At 38.8% G+C, this 17,177-nt stretch overlaps 1 protein-coding gene across 1 annotated transcript; it reads right to left on the reverse strand.

The window, feature by feature from the left end:
* Nucleotides 1-271: 271 nt before the first annotated feature.
* Nucleotides 272-14,237, reverse strand: ipo9 (importin 9). The gene is made up of 24 exons (XM_008408433.3): nucleotides 13,856-14,237; nucleotides 10,166-10,227; nucleotides 9,911-9,997; nucleotides 9,544-9,745; nucleotides 9,106-9,194; nucleotides 8,866-8,952; nucleotides 8,072-8,191; nucleotides 7,865-7,965; nucleotides 7,641-7,699; nucleotides 7,390-7,541; nucleotides 7,209-7,307; nucleotides 6,232-6,338; nucleotides 5,959-6,098; nucleotides 5,517-5,679; nucleotides 5,062-5,288; nucleotides 4,767-4,915; nucleotides 4,491-4,619; nucleotides 3,638-3,913; nucleotides 3,042-3,208; nucleotides 2,795-2,928; nucleotides 2,537-2,656; nucleotides 2,312-2,422; nucleotides 2,164-2,240; nucleotides 272-1,210 (listed from the first exon to the last, which is right to left on the reverse strand). Exons 1-24 carry the CDS (start codon nucleotides 14,013-14,015, stop codon nucleotides 1,100-1,102), a joined length of 3,129 nt encoding a protein of 1,042 aa, XP_008406655.1. The 5' UTR covers nucleotides 14,016-14,237; the 3' UTR covers nucleotides 272-1,099.
* Nucleotides 14,238-17,177: the final 2,940 nt, after the last annotated feature.

Genomic DNA, 17,177 nt, shown 5'->3' on the forward strand with positions numbered 1-17,177 from the left:
TAGCTTACGACTTCGAGCTATCCTGAACGCATCTTCGCTTTTCTCACCCCGTCCTCACGGATGATTTAGCAGTGTAATTTGTACCTTCACAACACCCTTTCTTGTGAAGCCAAACAATATAAACTGTCAAAAATATGAGATAAAGACAAATTAAGAATTCAATGAAAAACATGGCGCTAGATGGCCCCTTTTTGATTGTGTAACTATTGATCAAAAGGGATTGAAGGGGCTCTATCATAGATATATATTGCTGTTTCATGGCAATGCAACATTGACAAACCAAGTACATTTTTTAATGATCATTTGAAATGTTCCAAAAAAATGTTAAAACAGCTCGAAACAGCATGAAATGTAATTGTATTCAGTCATTTGCATACTTTTCCAGATAGAAGTTTACAGTTTTCAGGGTCTAACACATAAAAAAAAACTTGTAAATCTCCTGCTAGGAGCTTTTATTTAGAAATATTTTTATTCTAAACTTCAATAGATACAATGAAATGACAAGGCATTAATTCAAAATGGCAACAGTGTGAATTCCCCAATTCCCACCAAACCCCGAGATATGACAGCTGGTCTAAGAGCTTTGCATTTCCTGTCAAACAGTCACTGTTTTTCTGGAACATAAGGCCACCAGAGACTCTTCTCACTAAAATGGTAGATTTCCTTCAGCCAGTGTAAAGTCTTTCGGAAAAATTTACCATGTTGCATTTCCACTGCGGATAGAAACACAAATATGATAGGCTAAATTACAGTCGGCCCAGATGTTGAGATTCATTAGTCCTTCTCAGCGAAGACCTGTCCCTTTTCTTGTCCAGACTGAAGGTCTTCAAGTGTATGTTTGACCTTTTAGGATGAGACTTGTCCAGCCTCTCAGCGTCGGCAAGGTCCTTCATCTCATCATTCACATGAAGTAAAAAAAGGAAGTCAACGTTAACTGCACAAGTTCTTTTCCAAGTTGTGCCCCTCCTGCCTCCATCGACCTTTGTCCTTCTGTCCTTTCACTTAGTCTTAAATGTATCATGAGTGGCGTCACAGGGCGACAGAGGGACATTTCAGGGTGGCGTTGATGGAAGATGAGTTGGAGTATCAAACAGCACGGCTACAGGCCTATAGACTGCAGGGTTTGTCTCTCAGCGTTGTTGAGGTGGTTTGAGAACATGCTGTAGCATGGCTGCTGAGCAAACTGTGTCAGAAAGTCTGTCAGGTATGCCTGAGGAGAGAAAGAGTGGAGTATTAAGAGAAATCTTTATAAATGGCTGAAAATAACTATTAGTTCATATTTAAAAAAAAAAAAACTATGCACAAGGAAAAAAAAAAATCTGTTAAACGAACAATTTTCATTTTGCAATATTGTCTTGGCAGATTTAAATTTCCAGAATTTTCAGTCAATTTAAATGGGCTGTTTCAAAGTGTAAATATTAAAGTCCACTATGACTCATTGGTAGACACTTTTTTACTGTGGTCAAAATTAAATATTTTAAATCAGAAAATTGTCTCTGGATAGCTGGACGACAGGTTAGACAAACAGACAAAAACATACAAATTATAGCTGCACCAATCCACTTTTTTCACTCCTGATATTGATACAGATATCTGAGGTTTAGATTTATTGATCCAATATAGAAAAACAGTTGAATTGACGTACAACGTTCTATTTTTTTATTTTTTATGCAGACATAATGTATCGAATTACAAAATTGTTTGATGACTCTCCACCAGTACAGTACAATTAAATACATCAATAGCTTCACAAACTTAGTCAAACATGTAAAAACATCAACTTATGTTTTTCAGTCAGTGCAAATAGGACTATAACAGTCAATGGAAAATAAATGATAAAGAAAAGATACTGACAAAAACAACAGGTGTACTATTTTGGTCAAATATGTAAACACAAACAGCAAAAAAAAAAACTTTCAAACGATTCAGGAAGTGCAAAAAGGAATTCTAAAGATAATTTAAAATAAATAATAAAGCATGAATTCGTTCAGAACATAGCATAGAATTAGACTGAATAGACCTGTGCTCATTGATCAGACAATCAGGCACATTGTCACAGACACCCGCTCTAGATGTTTTTTTTTTCAATATCGGAATCGATGCAAATACTAATACCGGATCGGTGCGTCTCTAATACAAATGAACTAAAAAGTGAGCATGTACCTGAAGGTCAATCTGATAAATGGGGTCTTTCAATGCGTCTGGATCATCCTCCTCATCATCCTCATAATAATCGTCATCTATCAAAATAATACCAGCATTAAAAATGTCAATTCAGGTAAAACCAAGACACTAAACAGAAATACTTTACCATATTTGTTAGAGGAAATGAGATCGGAGAGCAGTTGCCCTGCTAATCCTTCGTCCTCATCATCATCCTCTCCCTCCCCGTCCTCCTGGTCGTCCCACATGCCGCTGGAATCTGAGACAGACACAGAAAACGGCCGTGCTGGTTTTATTGGGAAAAACGTTGCAAAATAAAACTCCAATCAGAACAAATAGTAGAGGATTGACTATTTTCATCGCTACTCCTCACCGTGGCTCCAGTCGGCAGCGTTCACCCTGCTGGCGTTTGATTCCACCACCGTCGATAACTCGTTGATGATCAGTTTAAAGATTTTCACAAGTAAAGGAATGTTCGTCCAGCGTTCTGGGTCTATAAAAACCAATCATCAAAAACATAAGTATAATAAAACAACATAAATTTAATTTACTACATTCCAAAAATGAAAACATATGTGCCACAAAAATGAGAACTTATTGTCCCTCAACTTTCTCAACAGTTTAGATTTACTTTTGGCAGATTTGGAGCGAGTGCGAATGCCGTCTTCAGGATTGTAGATTTCTTCTCCCTTAACCACGATGTCCTGAAGTCGCTTGTCGTCAGCGTTTATGCCATGCTGCAGAAGTTTGCACAGCGCCACAGTGCTGCACGGATAAGTGCACAAAGATGGAGACAGTTTGAGGGAGGCGAGGGAAGATAAGTGAAGTTCCAGCACAACGAAAGCAAAAACATATGCAAGAAAATAAAGTCGTCTGACCTGACTTTACCCTCATACTGCCCGTAGAAAAGATGCTGCCTGCTCATCCACTCCGTCATGACGAACTCCAAGGCAGGTTTTCCCGTCGGCCCTGGCAGACTGCACAGAAACTCCAGCAGAGGCTCCAGCTGGGAGTGGACCAGGTGGGCAAACACCATGATGAGAGACTGCAGGATGAGAAGGGAGACAGATCAGGAAACAAGGCAACGCCAAGAAAAAAACAGTGAATGTCTACCAATATAGATGCATCTCAGTTAATGAGAAAATCATCAAAAGTTTTTTTTATTTCAGTAATTCAATACAGGGAGTGAAAGATTTATTGCAAACAGAGGAATATTTCTGTCATATACATGGAAATACTTCACAGTAGGATAATTCTGATCCAAAAATATGCTTACTGTAACATTATACATTTTGTCTGAGCAGCACTATTTTTGGTTTTACTTTCTGTCAGCCATAACAATCATGATAAAAAAAAAATGCTTGCAATATAATTATCTGTGTGTAATCAACCTATACGAGTTTTGGTTTTTGAGCTGAACTGCTGGGATTCTGATTTACTGAGATTAGCCTGTCCTTCCATCTCTCCTGCCTACCTGCATGACGCTCAGAGCCTCGGCTTGCTGCATTTTGCTCAAAATGGCTCTGAGGATGTGATCCAGCTGGTCCCCAAGCTCCGTCCCAGCCCGGGAGATCAGAGTGGACACCAGCCGTCCCACGAAGACCGCCGTGGACTCAGAGGTCCGGGGGTCCAGCAGCTGGTTGACTACCTGCATGACGTACCACAGGCCGCTGTTGCCCTGCTCGTCCCTCCACTGGGCAATCTGCTCCAGGGCGATAGAGACGTACGCTCGCAGGCACTCGCCTCCGTTCTGGCGAGACGGAAAGAAACATGAGAAAATTCCCTGATTACTCATCGTTTCAACTTCTAATACCAGAATTCAAAAAAAGTCTAAATTAAGACCTTTTAATGCCACCTTGAATGAAATCAAAGACCAGAAAAACTAAAAATATTGGGAATAGTTGGAGGATCCTGCTGTATTAAAATCAAGCATAGCAAAAACTGATATTTTCTGCATTTGTTTGCGTTTTGGCCGGCGGCTTTGTGCTTTTCACAGCACAGTTGGCTCTTTAACACCCACGGTGCCAAGTTTTTGCACAAAATGCATGTAGCCTTGAATAGGCTGGCAGTATGAGTGAGAGAGTGGTGAAAACAAACGTCGTCCAGCCAACTGGTGATAAATTTGCATTTACCCGTAATAGAGCAAAAAAGCTCACTATCTACCTAGCAAGTCTGTTAGCAGCTAGTTACAGGTAACCTCAACTGCCTCAAGTCTCAACCCATAATGATGACAATCTGTATGTGCAATTCAAATTTTTGCTCGACAGAAAAGTTTTGCGGGGGAAAAATAAAACTACATATATGTGAATTTATGAAGCTTTTATTACCTGCATTATTGTGTGGTCATCAGTTCGTAAGGTGCACTGCGCTACCACAGGAAAGGCCTGACACACCAACAGCTCTGACAGAGGGGGCTTTGTGTTTCGGACCACTGTGGCCAGAATGTCTATTGATGTCTGCAGAGACGGAGGAATAAATGAGTGCAACTCCAAGGAATCAAAACATCGAAAGAACCGATGAATCAAACAACAACAGAAATCAAGAAAACATTTGCTTAACACAACCTCTGCAGGTAAATAACATAAATGATATGTTGCACTTACAGCACAGAGTCCAGAGGGGATCTTATCAGGTGGCGCCTGCATAATGCTAATTAGTGTGGGAATGAGTCGCATCTGCATGGGGCCCTGACAGCCTTCGATCTGAGCCAGCTCCTTAAAGATGTCCTGAGCCAGGGAGGCCACCACGGGGTCTGACGGGGAAAGACGAGAAAAGGTCACTTCTAAAAGATTAAAGCTTTAAATAAAGATAAGAACTGAATGTACTGGAGATAAAGTTGGGTTAATAGGAAGAAGGTGTTCCAGGAAGTGATTCTGGTCAATGCAGCTGCAGAAGTACCATTGTTATATTTGAGGAAAATGGCGATTGTGAGCGGGCATATCTTGTTCTCGGCGCTGGTGGTGAAGGCCGGGTCCACGGTGCAGACGATGCAGAGCGTCTCCATGACGAGTGTGAGCACCTCTGAGCTGAATTGGGCAGCAAGCTGGACCAGTCCCTCCAGTATGCTGGGGAGGAAAGGCTGAAGGATGTGCGTGCTCTCTGACAGCTTCAACTGGTCACAGTAACTAAAAAAACAACAACAACAAAAAAGCAAGGCATGAATAAAATTGTACGTAGTTCACAGATTTCAATTTCTTTCCACTTCACAACCATGTGTTGGTCCAGCACATAAAAAGCCCTGTGAACTACATTAGAGATTATAATTCTGATATGAACACTTGTACGGGGTCCAGTAAGAGACGGTAAATGGACGTCATCATCCAAAGCTAAACCACAGCAAACAGTGAGCTCACCCCCAGATGGCCCGGACCGCCGAGATGCGGACGGATGGAGGCTGGCTGTCATGGAGACCGCTGACTGTGGCCTGGAGAAACTGCTGGATGAGTTCAGGAGACATGGCTGCAGTGAAGCGACTGGCCGCCCACAGAGCGCGGCCCAGAAGGAACGGGGATGCAGCTGAGGAACAAGAAAACAAAAGACTGTAAAAACAAGACAAAAAAACAGAAACCAACTTTATGGAGCACATCAGTTGATTAAGTTATTTCTTTTTTTTTTGTCAGAGCCACAAGTTATTTTCTTAACATTAAACAAAGGGGTAAAAAAAAACAACAACCCGTTTCTAACAGAAAAATAGGAAAATGATCTAAAACAAGAAAATGTTTAATCCAATTTAACATTGAACAATGACAAAATGTTGTGCGTATTTTTGTGCCTGTACACATCTGACTCTCTCACCTGTGAGATTAAGGTCGGCCAGGATGACGCCGGCCAGAAAACCGTGCATGTCAAACTGAATCCGACCGTTCTTCACGTTCTCTGTAATGATGGTCTTGACTGAACCGAGGGCCAACATGCAGGCCTCATGAATCTTCCACCTAGTCAGGAAAACAGAAAGAAAAAAAAAAAAACCAAAACATATGAACAACAAATTCCCTTACTCTACTTGAAAGCAAAGACTTGAACACATTTCCTAACTAAAAGCCATTTGAGTCGCTGTCCTCCCCTCACCAGTGCTCACTGCCACCATTTTTAGCTTGTTCTGCCTCCTGGAGGTGTCTGGTTGCAGCTGCTGCCAGCGCTGCTGCACTTTCATTCTGGAACTCTGCAGCTACAGCCTGCAACAACAAGCGAGCCTTCAGCACCATCACTCACACTCACACACTCACACACGCACACAACTCAAAGTGCTCTCTTGTGGGGTAGCAACTACGATCATTCTATTAATTGATTGTTCTATCGATTCATTGGGTAAAGTAAATCGGCACATTTCGCAGATTTTTCATTTAACCACTTATATGCTAATATTAGACAAATCTTTCAAAAATAAATTTCAAAGGTATTTCTAATAATATTTTTGTTTTTAAAATAAGGAAAACGTTTTATTGCTGAAATGTAACAACATTGCATTTCTTTGGTATACACTTTATCATTTGCAACTTGCAAAAAAAAAGAAAAAAAACATCCAACATGCGAAAAGCTCAACCCATTCTACTCGACTTAACTTCAATACAATGTAGGATTCATCTGTTGATTATTTTTTGGATTAACCAATTAATAATTGGATCACAAAAGGTGCTCAGAAGATTTTTTTTATTATTTATTCTTACAGAACCAGGTGAAGTCAAAACTATGCTACTTGAGGAGTGTTGGGTAGAACATATTTTTAGTATGATGTATATATTTTTGTGCAGTTTTAGCTTAATTACAGCTCAGACTATGTTGTTCTTTCAGCAAACTTGCCTTTTTAGAGTTTGTATACAACAGTTAATGAGTAATTTATTCCTAAAGTAATTGATGACTTTTTCAATAATTGATTAATCGCAATTAATTGTCCCAGAATAGTCCTTTAACTCATACATGAGAAATAGATGTCAAGGGAATTGTAACAAACATCTATTTTTTGTCCATAATCTGAGTGCAAGTTGTCCCTATGGACAGGCTGAACTGCAGCTGACCACAAGCTCTTTGTTTTATGTGAAGCTCACCAGCAGCAGGTCCTGAGCAGAGATCCGGACAGAGTAGGAGAAAGTGTCATCATCCTCATCCTCTACAAACTGCTGCGGGTTTGCCGTCCAAACTTTGACCTAATCATGGGAAGCGCCGTTCAGTCAAGACAAAATGATTTCTCGCAGGATCTGGCAGAATTACACGTCGGCGGTTCCTCACCTGGTCCTCTGTGATCTGCATGTAGAGGATGATGTAGTAGATGAGCTCTGGCAGAGCTTTCCGCACCGTGCTCTTGAACTTGTTGTTCTCCAGCAGCGTGTGGACAAACTCAAAGATGCTGAACACCAGATTCTCAAAGCCCAAAACCTCTCCTGGAAAAATGAGTGCAGGATAAAAACGTTGATGTAGAATTCGAAGGGAGGAAATAGGGGAATGTAAAGAATAGACTGGAGGAGGTGGATTTTGCTAACCGTCTGAGTCAACGGGGTCGTCCACTTCCTCAGTGTAGTTGACTTCAGTTCTTACATAAGTGAATTAAAAACTAAGGACTAACAAACTGAAACAAAGTATTTATCTTTCAGATGTTTTGATTTCAAAATTTTAAATAAATAAAAAATAAAAAACTAAAGCGCAGATTTATTAGCAGAAAAACTATAACCAGTAATTAACATAAATCTGGTGATGTGAGGGATATAAAGCTGCACTTTCAGTCAGTGTATTCCAGACGATGGGTAATATCTGCTGCATAGACGAAACCATCGGTTTGGGGAAGTTCTTCACTAAAGCCGTTACTGCCTGTGAAAAAAACCAAAACAAAACAAAACAAAAAAACATGAACATGTATTTCTTGTAGCCTTTACAAACATCTGTAACAGAGAGGCTTCCAATCTCAACCTCTCACCTTCAGGACTTCCATCTTGAGGCCGCTGTCAGACGAGGGTCCATCAGGCATCTGCAGAGCCTGCACAAACGCTTCTGTAAACTGCTGCACCACCGGGAAGATCAACGCTTTAGCAGCACCCTGAACATAAATACACAGAGATATAATCATTCACAAATAAATAAGTATCTGGGGAAAAAAAGTAAGGCTGCAATAAGGATTTATTATAATAACTGATTCAGACAATCGCATTAAAAAATAACTGATTCAGTCAGAAGATGTAAATAATCTAATAATTTATTTAGTAAATTAATTAATTTGTTAGAAAATAAGCATGTTACTGCCTAAAATGCAACAACATTCCTTAAGTGAATACTTGTAGCAAAGGATGTTTCTGCAACTAAAATAATACTTTTAACATAAAAATGGAAAAAAAAAAAAATCAGGTCTTTTGCTTGACCTAATGAAATGAAATGTAGGGCTAATCTGTTGATTTTTTTTTTTGATTAACCGATTAATAATTGGATTGTAAAAGATAATTAATGGGAGAGTTTTTTTTAACAGAATTTTAAAAAAGAACTAAATTTTTCTGAAATGCAAAATGTATCTATTTTTTATACAGTTTTGGCTTCATTACTGCTGTGACTATCAGAAAAAACAAAAGCAAAGAAACTGGGTTGATTGAAATATTTGCCACAAGAACGTTTCAGAAATACTGAGGCAGAAAAGTTCTAAAACATCACAAATAATGGAAATCATATTTTGAAACGGATGTCTCATGAATCAGACAGGTGTTGATGTGAAACTGGCTTCACCTTTTCAAGCTCTTCAATAGCACAGATGAGGTTTGCACATGTGGTGAAGATCTCCACTGCTCTGGAACGGGTACGGATGCTGTAAACCTGAGATTATTAGCAAACATGAGGGAGAAGTACTGTATCGCACAGAGAAAAGCATAAAGTTAGAGATGCGCAAAATACATTGATATGGACAGCTGGTTATTTTACAGGTGCTTATTGGTTCCATAAATAAAACAGACAATACTGCTGCAGCACCTCAGCCATGGTAAAGATCTTGTACATCTCAGGTAGGATGACTGGAGCCACCAGAGGCATCTGAGTGTCTGTCACCTCACGGGTGAATTCTGGAAAGGAGGGCATCCAAAATAAAATTCAAATTAAAGGAAAAAATGATTTGTTCCTAAATGCAACCTCAGTTTTGGAATTTCACTATTATAAATAATGCATACAAGCTTGATTAGCAACACCTATCCAATGATGGGCTCTCCAAATACTTGGTATCATCATTAAAAAACATTTTGTATAGATTGAAGTCTGACAAAAGGGACACCAATATAAAATAAGTGAATACACAAAGAAACATAATGTCCAAACACAATAAAATCAGCCTGAAGAGATTAAGAGACCACTGAAAGTTTAGACTAAACCAAGCTGTGACTGTCTAAAGAAGTTTATTTTATTTTTTTAAGATACCTGTGAGGACCCTCATGGCTCCATGAACTGCGTTCACATCTCCGCTGACCAGCATCTCCATCAGCAGGGTGAAGAGCTGTGGCCACGCCTCAGGCCAGTCCCAGTGGGCGATGGCCGACACGGCGTAGGCGACACTGGAGCGGACCTTGCTGATGGACTCCCGCAGGCCGCTGGGCAGCAGCTCCCTGATGGCGGCTTTAGCCTGATGGGACAAGATGAGAGGAGGAGGGCTTGACAAGATCACTCAGGAGTCAAAATTTACTGTAATACTTTGAGACATCTTTAACAGCCATCGCCGCAGGCGTCTGACGTGGATGAGTGGGCTGAAACTAGTCTGAAGAGGATGAATCCACCTTTGAACGTTTACCTGATCTGTGGTTTCAGGAGGCCTGAACTTCTCTGAATGGGCGCACCAGTGAGTCTCCACATACTGCTTCAGGATGACAGATGCTAACTGCAAACACAAACCCAAAACTTGTTAACCTGGAAAAGTTCCCATAGGGGGAAACAGACAAACAGCGAGTCAGTATCAGCATGACAAGCAGAATACAAGATCTGATTTTAATGCATGCATGTGGAAAGAAATCCAAGCGTCTTCTCTTTATTTCTTAGTTGTACTCACTTGACGGATGGCGAGCGCTCCCTGACGGTCAACTGTAAGCTCTGCCAGGTGGACGCCAAACTCTGGAATATAAAAACGTCAATTATGCTGCTGGTAAAACTGACTTCTTATAAAGATGCACAATGAGACCAAATGAGTTTCAAACCATGTCAAACAGGAAGCAGAAGGTCAAAAAGACAATGGTATATAAGAAGTTTCCATTTACACAAATGCAGAAAATGTAACTTATTGAACACTGCACTGACTCAGTAACACCCCACTGCAGCAACAAAGATCTGCTTTGACACCAAGACTATCATTTCAAAATGCCAACTAAAATTTAATTCTGTGAAGCTTAAAGTGGCAGAAATAATTAAGTTCTACATAGATTTAAACATGGTGAGATTTTTTTATGAGCATTTGTACAAAAGGATGGGCACCATTTGCTTAAGCATTAAAATCAGTACCTAAAAGCAGGTGTTTTCTCTCTGAGCCTTCTACAATGGCTCTTAATCATTTTTGTTAAAATAATAAAACTAATGCTTTTAACTACAGGTAATATAACAAACACAAGTTTTTCAGCTGTTTTTTCCTGTAATATTTGCATTGAATGTCCACAGTGATGCCACTAATATGTTTTACTTCTGTTTTTCCTGTCATTAGGTTGGAATCTATGTGCTTTTAGGTTTCACATCTTTTTCCATCCAACCGAGAAAATGCAAAATTTTATGTTTAGCTTTATTTTAAATAATAATAATGACACCAAATTTACTACTAGAATCGATATGCACCTAAAATTATGTTTTTTTTTCCCCTTTCTTTTTCAAAACGTCAGATAACAACTGCAGCTTTAAACAGTTTTTTTTTTCTAGGCTAACCTGAGAGGAAAAATGGCTCGTCAGGTTGTAAAGGTTGCAGAGCTGACTCGACTGATTCCAACCTGGCATGGCAAGCATGCAGATCGGGAGAAAAATGCACAGTTCAGGACGAGCATGAACCTCATCAGCTCCACCTCTAGCTGGCTTTCACCAAGTGACATCAGGCGCCAGAAGACAATGTTAGTGCTGACAGTCCTGCAGAGCGGCGGCCTCAGAGAGAGGGGCCTGCGGAAAGGGTCGGCGCTGCTGCAGCGCCCGCTCACTGCGCGCTCAATTAACTTTTCAGCAGCAGCACGATTACTGTTGGACAATAGAAGGTCAGATGGAGAGCGTTAGCTACTGACCATGAAACACTTACTGTACAGATGATGACAAATTTATTGGCATCCCTGAAACAGATGGGTAAAAGGCTTTAAAATAGACATCACTTCATAATCTCACATTGAGACTAGTTTTAGTAACCAACAGCAGATTTTGCCCAAAAAAATGTGTTTTAACAAAAACAATAAATAAAATAAATGGCTGTGTTACCTTACAATATATATTACTGTGCCATTACCAGTAGTTGAGCTGTTTTGCACCAAACACTTGAGGTGGTTTAGATGTCATACAAGTACATGTAGTAATGCACCTCATGTACACTGTAACAGGCATGGCGGGAGCCCTGTTATGCCGTGGGCTTGTTCCTCTTCCAGATGAAGGAAGATTATTTCAGTAGATGGATTCATGCACTCAAATTATTCTAAATAAAACCGGTAAACTGAAAAACGAGGTTTTTGTGAAAATGAACATTTATTAAGGTTATGAGAAAATTAAGGAATAATTGTGTCACCAATTTAAGCAGGAAACATTCAACAGAAAATCTGGAACATAACTTCACCTCTCCTGTTACAATGACAAATTTTAAACATGTGATCTCACTGGTGAAGCATCTGAACTAGGACTCAGATGTTGCTTTTGCAGGAAGCTGGGAGCTTCAATAGAGGGATATTTGGGAAACTCCCCCCTTCCCTCACTGGAAGCTCACTTCGTGGGGAAATCTGTCAAATGGATCTAAATGGCTAATTGAGACACTGACCAGAGTTGCTTTGAGTGTGAAACATATGCTTTATGGATTATAGAATTACTTGAACACGTTAGTTAAGTCACCTTATAAGAAATACCAACTAAAACGTTGCTTATTTTAAGCGCTGACCATTCTTTCAGTGACGTCATTTGATGTAATAATTCAGCCCGAGCTCCAGTGAACCACAGCCACAGATTATACGTGTGACGACACTGAAGTTAGCCTCCGACTCGCAGCTCCATCCGCTACACTTCAGTAATAAATGATTTCGCATTCAATCAATCGGGACCACTTTTCAGGTTAAAATAATGAATTTAAAAAAAATGCATTGAGCAAACTTGAGCAAAACTCCTCCACAATGCCAGATCATTTCAACTACTCTTGAGTATTTATGAAATCTTCAACATATCCGTAAAATCCCAAATATGCGATTTCAATGTATTTTTTGGCATTAAAACTAACTTGGCAGTTAAAAAGCAGTTATTTGACAAGTCAGGCATAAATTGCCTGACTTGTCAGTCAATTTACAGGTTACTTAAAACATAATTTGGTGTGAAGAACCCATTATTTTATGAGTTGTTTTTTTTGTTTTTTTTTACTTTTGACATTTAAACCACCTAGATCTTGTACTAAACTGCTAATCTAAACTGAATTATTCTGCATTGGGTGCAGGTGATTTAAAATCATGTTAATGCTTGAAAGTCACCAAGGTTAGAATGAGTAAATCTGATTTGAATAACTCTTTAAGAACACTTTACCCATATTGGACTTTATATCCAAATAAAATTATATTAACTTCATTTTTTTTAGCATTTAGTTCACCATTGATGTGGTCAAGTTTTAAAACTGTTCAAGTCAACAATGAACTGAAGATGCAGATTATTTAGAAGATGTCTTGGATCTTCTGAGGCTTGAACACATAATGATGGTTTCAATATATTTTGTACATTTCAACCACAGTAAATGGTTGAAATGTCTACTGTTATGTTTATTACATTATAAACCATAATAATGTAAATGCCCCATCATATTTGAAACCAAATGTTCTACACTGACCAAAGACTTTTTTTCAACAGTTTGGGATTTGTGAAAACTTTAGTCTATTTTTAAAACACAAAAAGGGAAATTAAATGCCTTTTTGATCTTAAGAAGGCTGATTTCCAAAATTAGAGATAGATAATTACATTTTGTGGGTTGAAAGCTGGAAAGTATGGAAACCGGTATCTTAAAATGTGGAATATTTTAATAAACGTTTCACAAAAACAATAAGGTTTCGTTTTCAAGTAATTCTAATCAGTTAAGTCCGTTTGGGAAAAGATGACCATTTCATACTATTTCAGATGTTTTAAATGAATAAATGCGGTTCAGATCCCTTAAAAGTGGTGAAATGACTCTTTATTGAAAGCTCCAAACTGGATACCAACTTCAGCCTCGCTCACATGTGCCGTATCCAACTCAAGCTAGGATCGCGCTAATGATTACATTGCAACACCAATAGCTGTGGGCTGTTTCAATCCGTTAGGCTAAAAACAACTGCGATCACAAGTCCTAGAAATAACGAGCATATTTACAAGCTCTTATACTATTTTAGTCCTTAATAACTTCTACTAACATGGCCTAACATTAGCTGCCTGGAAGAGTCCGTCCAGTACGGCTGTTAGCTTAGTTCACTGAAGCCATGAATAAACCAGCACCCAGCATAATGAAAGAAGCTAAAACACTTAAATGTTAAACATTGGTGTAGTTTATAACCCGACCACTTCTCACCTTCTGTCACCTCCAGCACTTTGATCTGCTCCTCAGCGGCGGCGCGCACTTCTTGCACCGGAGACAGGATGGCCGTGAGCGTCTCAATCAGAGCCTCCTTCAATCCCTGCTGGACGGGTCCGACAGCCGGGACGGCCCGACCGTCACCCGCTGCACTCATGCCTGCTGTGTCTAGGCTCGCAGCTCGCTGTGGAGAGTTCAGCTACCCGGGTAGGAGAGGAGCCAGAGAGCCACGGCCACCGAGCGCGCCAATGCATGGAAAAGTAGAGGCGGGGCTATGCTGGAGGAAACATTATTCAGTCGTTCCGTTTTTTGGTTGTGCTTTTGAGCTACAGCGCCCTCTAGCGGAGCGGTTGACGAAGTGCTTTAGAAAAGCAGCATTTTTTAAATATCGATTTTTAGTTAAAATATCTGGAAAGTCTAAGTCACACTCAAAATAGTAGTCCACACATAAACCTTTAGTAAAAACTTTAAAACGTGTACCTTTTTAATTGTCGTTTTGTGTACTCTGTAACTGTTTGTCTTTTGGCAGTCTCTCTTGAAAAAGAGATTTTATCTCAAGGAATTCCTAGTGAAATAATGGTTAAATAAATATAAATATAAACTGGTAGAGTGTATTTGTCTTTGATATTAAAGAAAAAAACACAAACGTTGACTTCTTTCTACTTATTGAACAAAAATTGTAGTTTCAAAGCAAATAAACTGCACATTTTTCCAATTGATTTCACAAATGTGAATGTAGAAATCGATCAAAAGTGCTTTAGTTATAAATCACTCCGTTTAGAACAGGAGGAAAGATGAACGCTGCTCTTTTAATACAGGAAGTGGTGCTATTGTGCAGAATCACCGGATCTCTGCTCAATGCATTTTATGCTGCCAAAAAAGGCCTGATTTGATGGGGCGGGGGGGGGGGTGGGGGGGTAAAGCAGCTAAACTCATATTTTCAGACCCCTTGATGGTTTCCTTTTATAAAAGAGCAGGAGTAAACTGAGGACTGAATTAACCGAAATGATCATCATCAGCTTCCAGACTTATGGATGTGGCAATGAAAGGAGTTACTTAAAGATTAACTACAGCACAAAAGCCTGCTTTTTTTTTTTAAGGAGGCCTTTTGCATCCATGATCTCCAGTAAATGTGCTGCAATCTAATGTAGCATCCATATAATCAGAACTTGCACTTAATGGGTGTAAAATAAGCGAAAGTTAAGTACTAATATCCATGAGAACTTTACAATCATGTCTCATTTTTGTTAAACATGCTGAGGTAAAGCAATAATGGACCTAATATAAGCATTAACCAGCTTCATATGAAATTAAATGAGAAATAAATCAGTCTAGGCTTGTTGCTGGTGAGCTAAAATTAAACTAATTTATGACTGCAGCCTGTGGGACATTATGCATGTTGAGCTGCAAACATATTCAGGGTTCCTTCACGTCACAAGCCTTTCTGTATTCGGCTTTCTAAAGTTCTGTTTATTAATTTACTGTGAATTTATGGATGGCATTTCTAAAGGCAGCAGAATTTACAGAAGGAAACTAAACGGAAGAAACAGGAAAGAAGGTTTCAAACAAGGACAGGATGCCACGGGGAAGGAAAAATGAGAGTATGGAGGTAGAAAATATGGACAGAAAGAACAAAGGGAAGACACAAGTGAGAAATAAATGAAAGGAAGGACAAGAAAGTATAAAAGGAAAGCACAGAAAAAAAAGAAGAAAGGCTACAATGAAGAAAGGCAAAAACACAGAGGGAAGATGATACCTTCAGACAATGGGCCAGGGACTAAAATTTGAAAATACAAATATTTGACCATCCTCTTTTTCTTTTTCCAGACCTGGAAAATATTGAAACCAAATTTCAAACATTTTCCAAACGTAAACGGTGGTCTGAGTCTCAAAAGCTAGCCAGGTGATTTGGGAAGGTGTTGGTTTGAAACAAGTCAAATAATTAAATGTTAATATTACAGCACTTTAATGTTTGGCATCTGAAGTTTGAGCTCTTCTAGTGCCGTCTGTACCTGATGAAAGACAACTGGGTTATTGATCCGAACAAAATCTGATCAAAGTGCAAGAGGCAGCAGTTCAGTGATTTCTCCTCTCCACAGTAATTGTTTATGATCCTCAATTTCAGCAAAATGTGGTTGATCGAGTTGCAAGATAAAATCAGACTTCTGGTTTAGTTCCTGACCATACAGTTAAAACTACAGCAATATAGAAAATGCAAAAATCTCAATTTGTTGCAGCTTTACCAATTATTTTTTAACTAGGCCAATTAATTTACTTTTTACTTAGTATCTAAATAGATTTTTTTAAAGGGGTATTCATGATTTTATGTGTGACCTGACTTAATGCTTAGAGTGATAACTGTGTTTATTTTTAGACTTGTGCTTCCCTATCCCATCTATAAATTACATTTTTGCTGCTCCTTGGCAGAGGAAATAGTCTCTTCCAGAGTTTTCCCTTTATAAACAATTTCTTTAACAGAACCTACAAACTGAGAATATGAAAGGATGAAAAGAAGGATTAGATAATAGATAGCTGGATGGGTGATTGATAAAGGGACAAACGGCTATCCAGCTAGATGAATGAATGATTTTCTTCATTTTAAAACCTAAAAACAGACAATCAAAAATTAATCAAAAATAAGGGGTCTTTTAAGAGTCGTGTTACATTTAGGGATCTAAACAAGTCTCATTTAGCTCTGAGGATCATGAATTGTGAAATGAATTCTGTCATTTAGCTGAGGTTGCAGACCTCTGGACTAAGTGAACGATGCATGAAATTTCTAAATAGACGAACAAGCAGGAACCTTTACACAACAGGAACAAATATTTCTCCCTTAATCATGTTCTTCTTCCATATTTACCCATGTGAGGAAGTAAAACCCTAAGTCAGACCCAAACAGGTCCAGACTGAGGAGGAACTCTGCAACTAGAACGCACCATGACCTCCATGAAATTGAGTTTTACTAAAACTGCTTTAGCCTTTGTGTGAATGTAATGTGGACTGAACCAAACACTAATATAACTCTTTTTGAGGCAAAGAACAGTTTGTTTTATGTAAAAAAAAAAAAAAAAAAAAAGGGAAAAAAACTTTTCCCACTTGATATGATAACCCTCAAAAGAGTTAAAAACTAAGACAAACAAAAAAATGAATACCCACCTAGGCACCAGCTCACAAGGTGTACCGCAAATATATATAAAATATAGAATCTGAAATATATTTATATATATATATATATATATATATATATATATATATATACACATATATATATATATATATATAAAATTGTGTTAGGAGTCAGTATCATCACTACACAGCA

This window comes from Poecilia reticulata, chromosome 5, assembly GCF_904066995.2.
Source record: "Poecilia reticulata chromosome 5, P_reticulata-male-v2, whole genome shotgun sequence".
In the NCBI taxonomy this organism is placed as follows: Eukaryota; Metazoa; Chordata; class Actinopteri; order Cyprinodontiformes; family Poeciliidae; genus Poecilia; species Poecilia reticulata.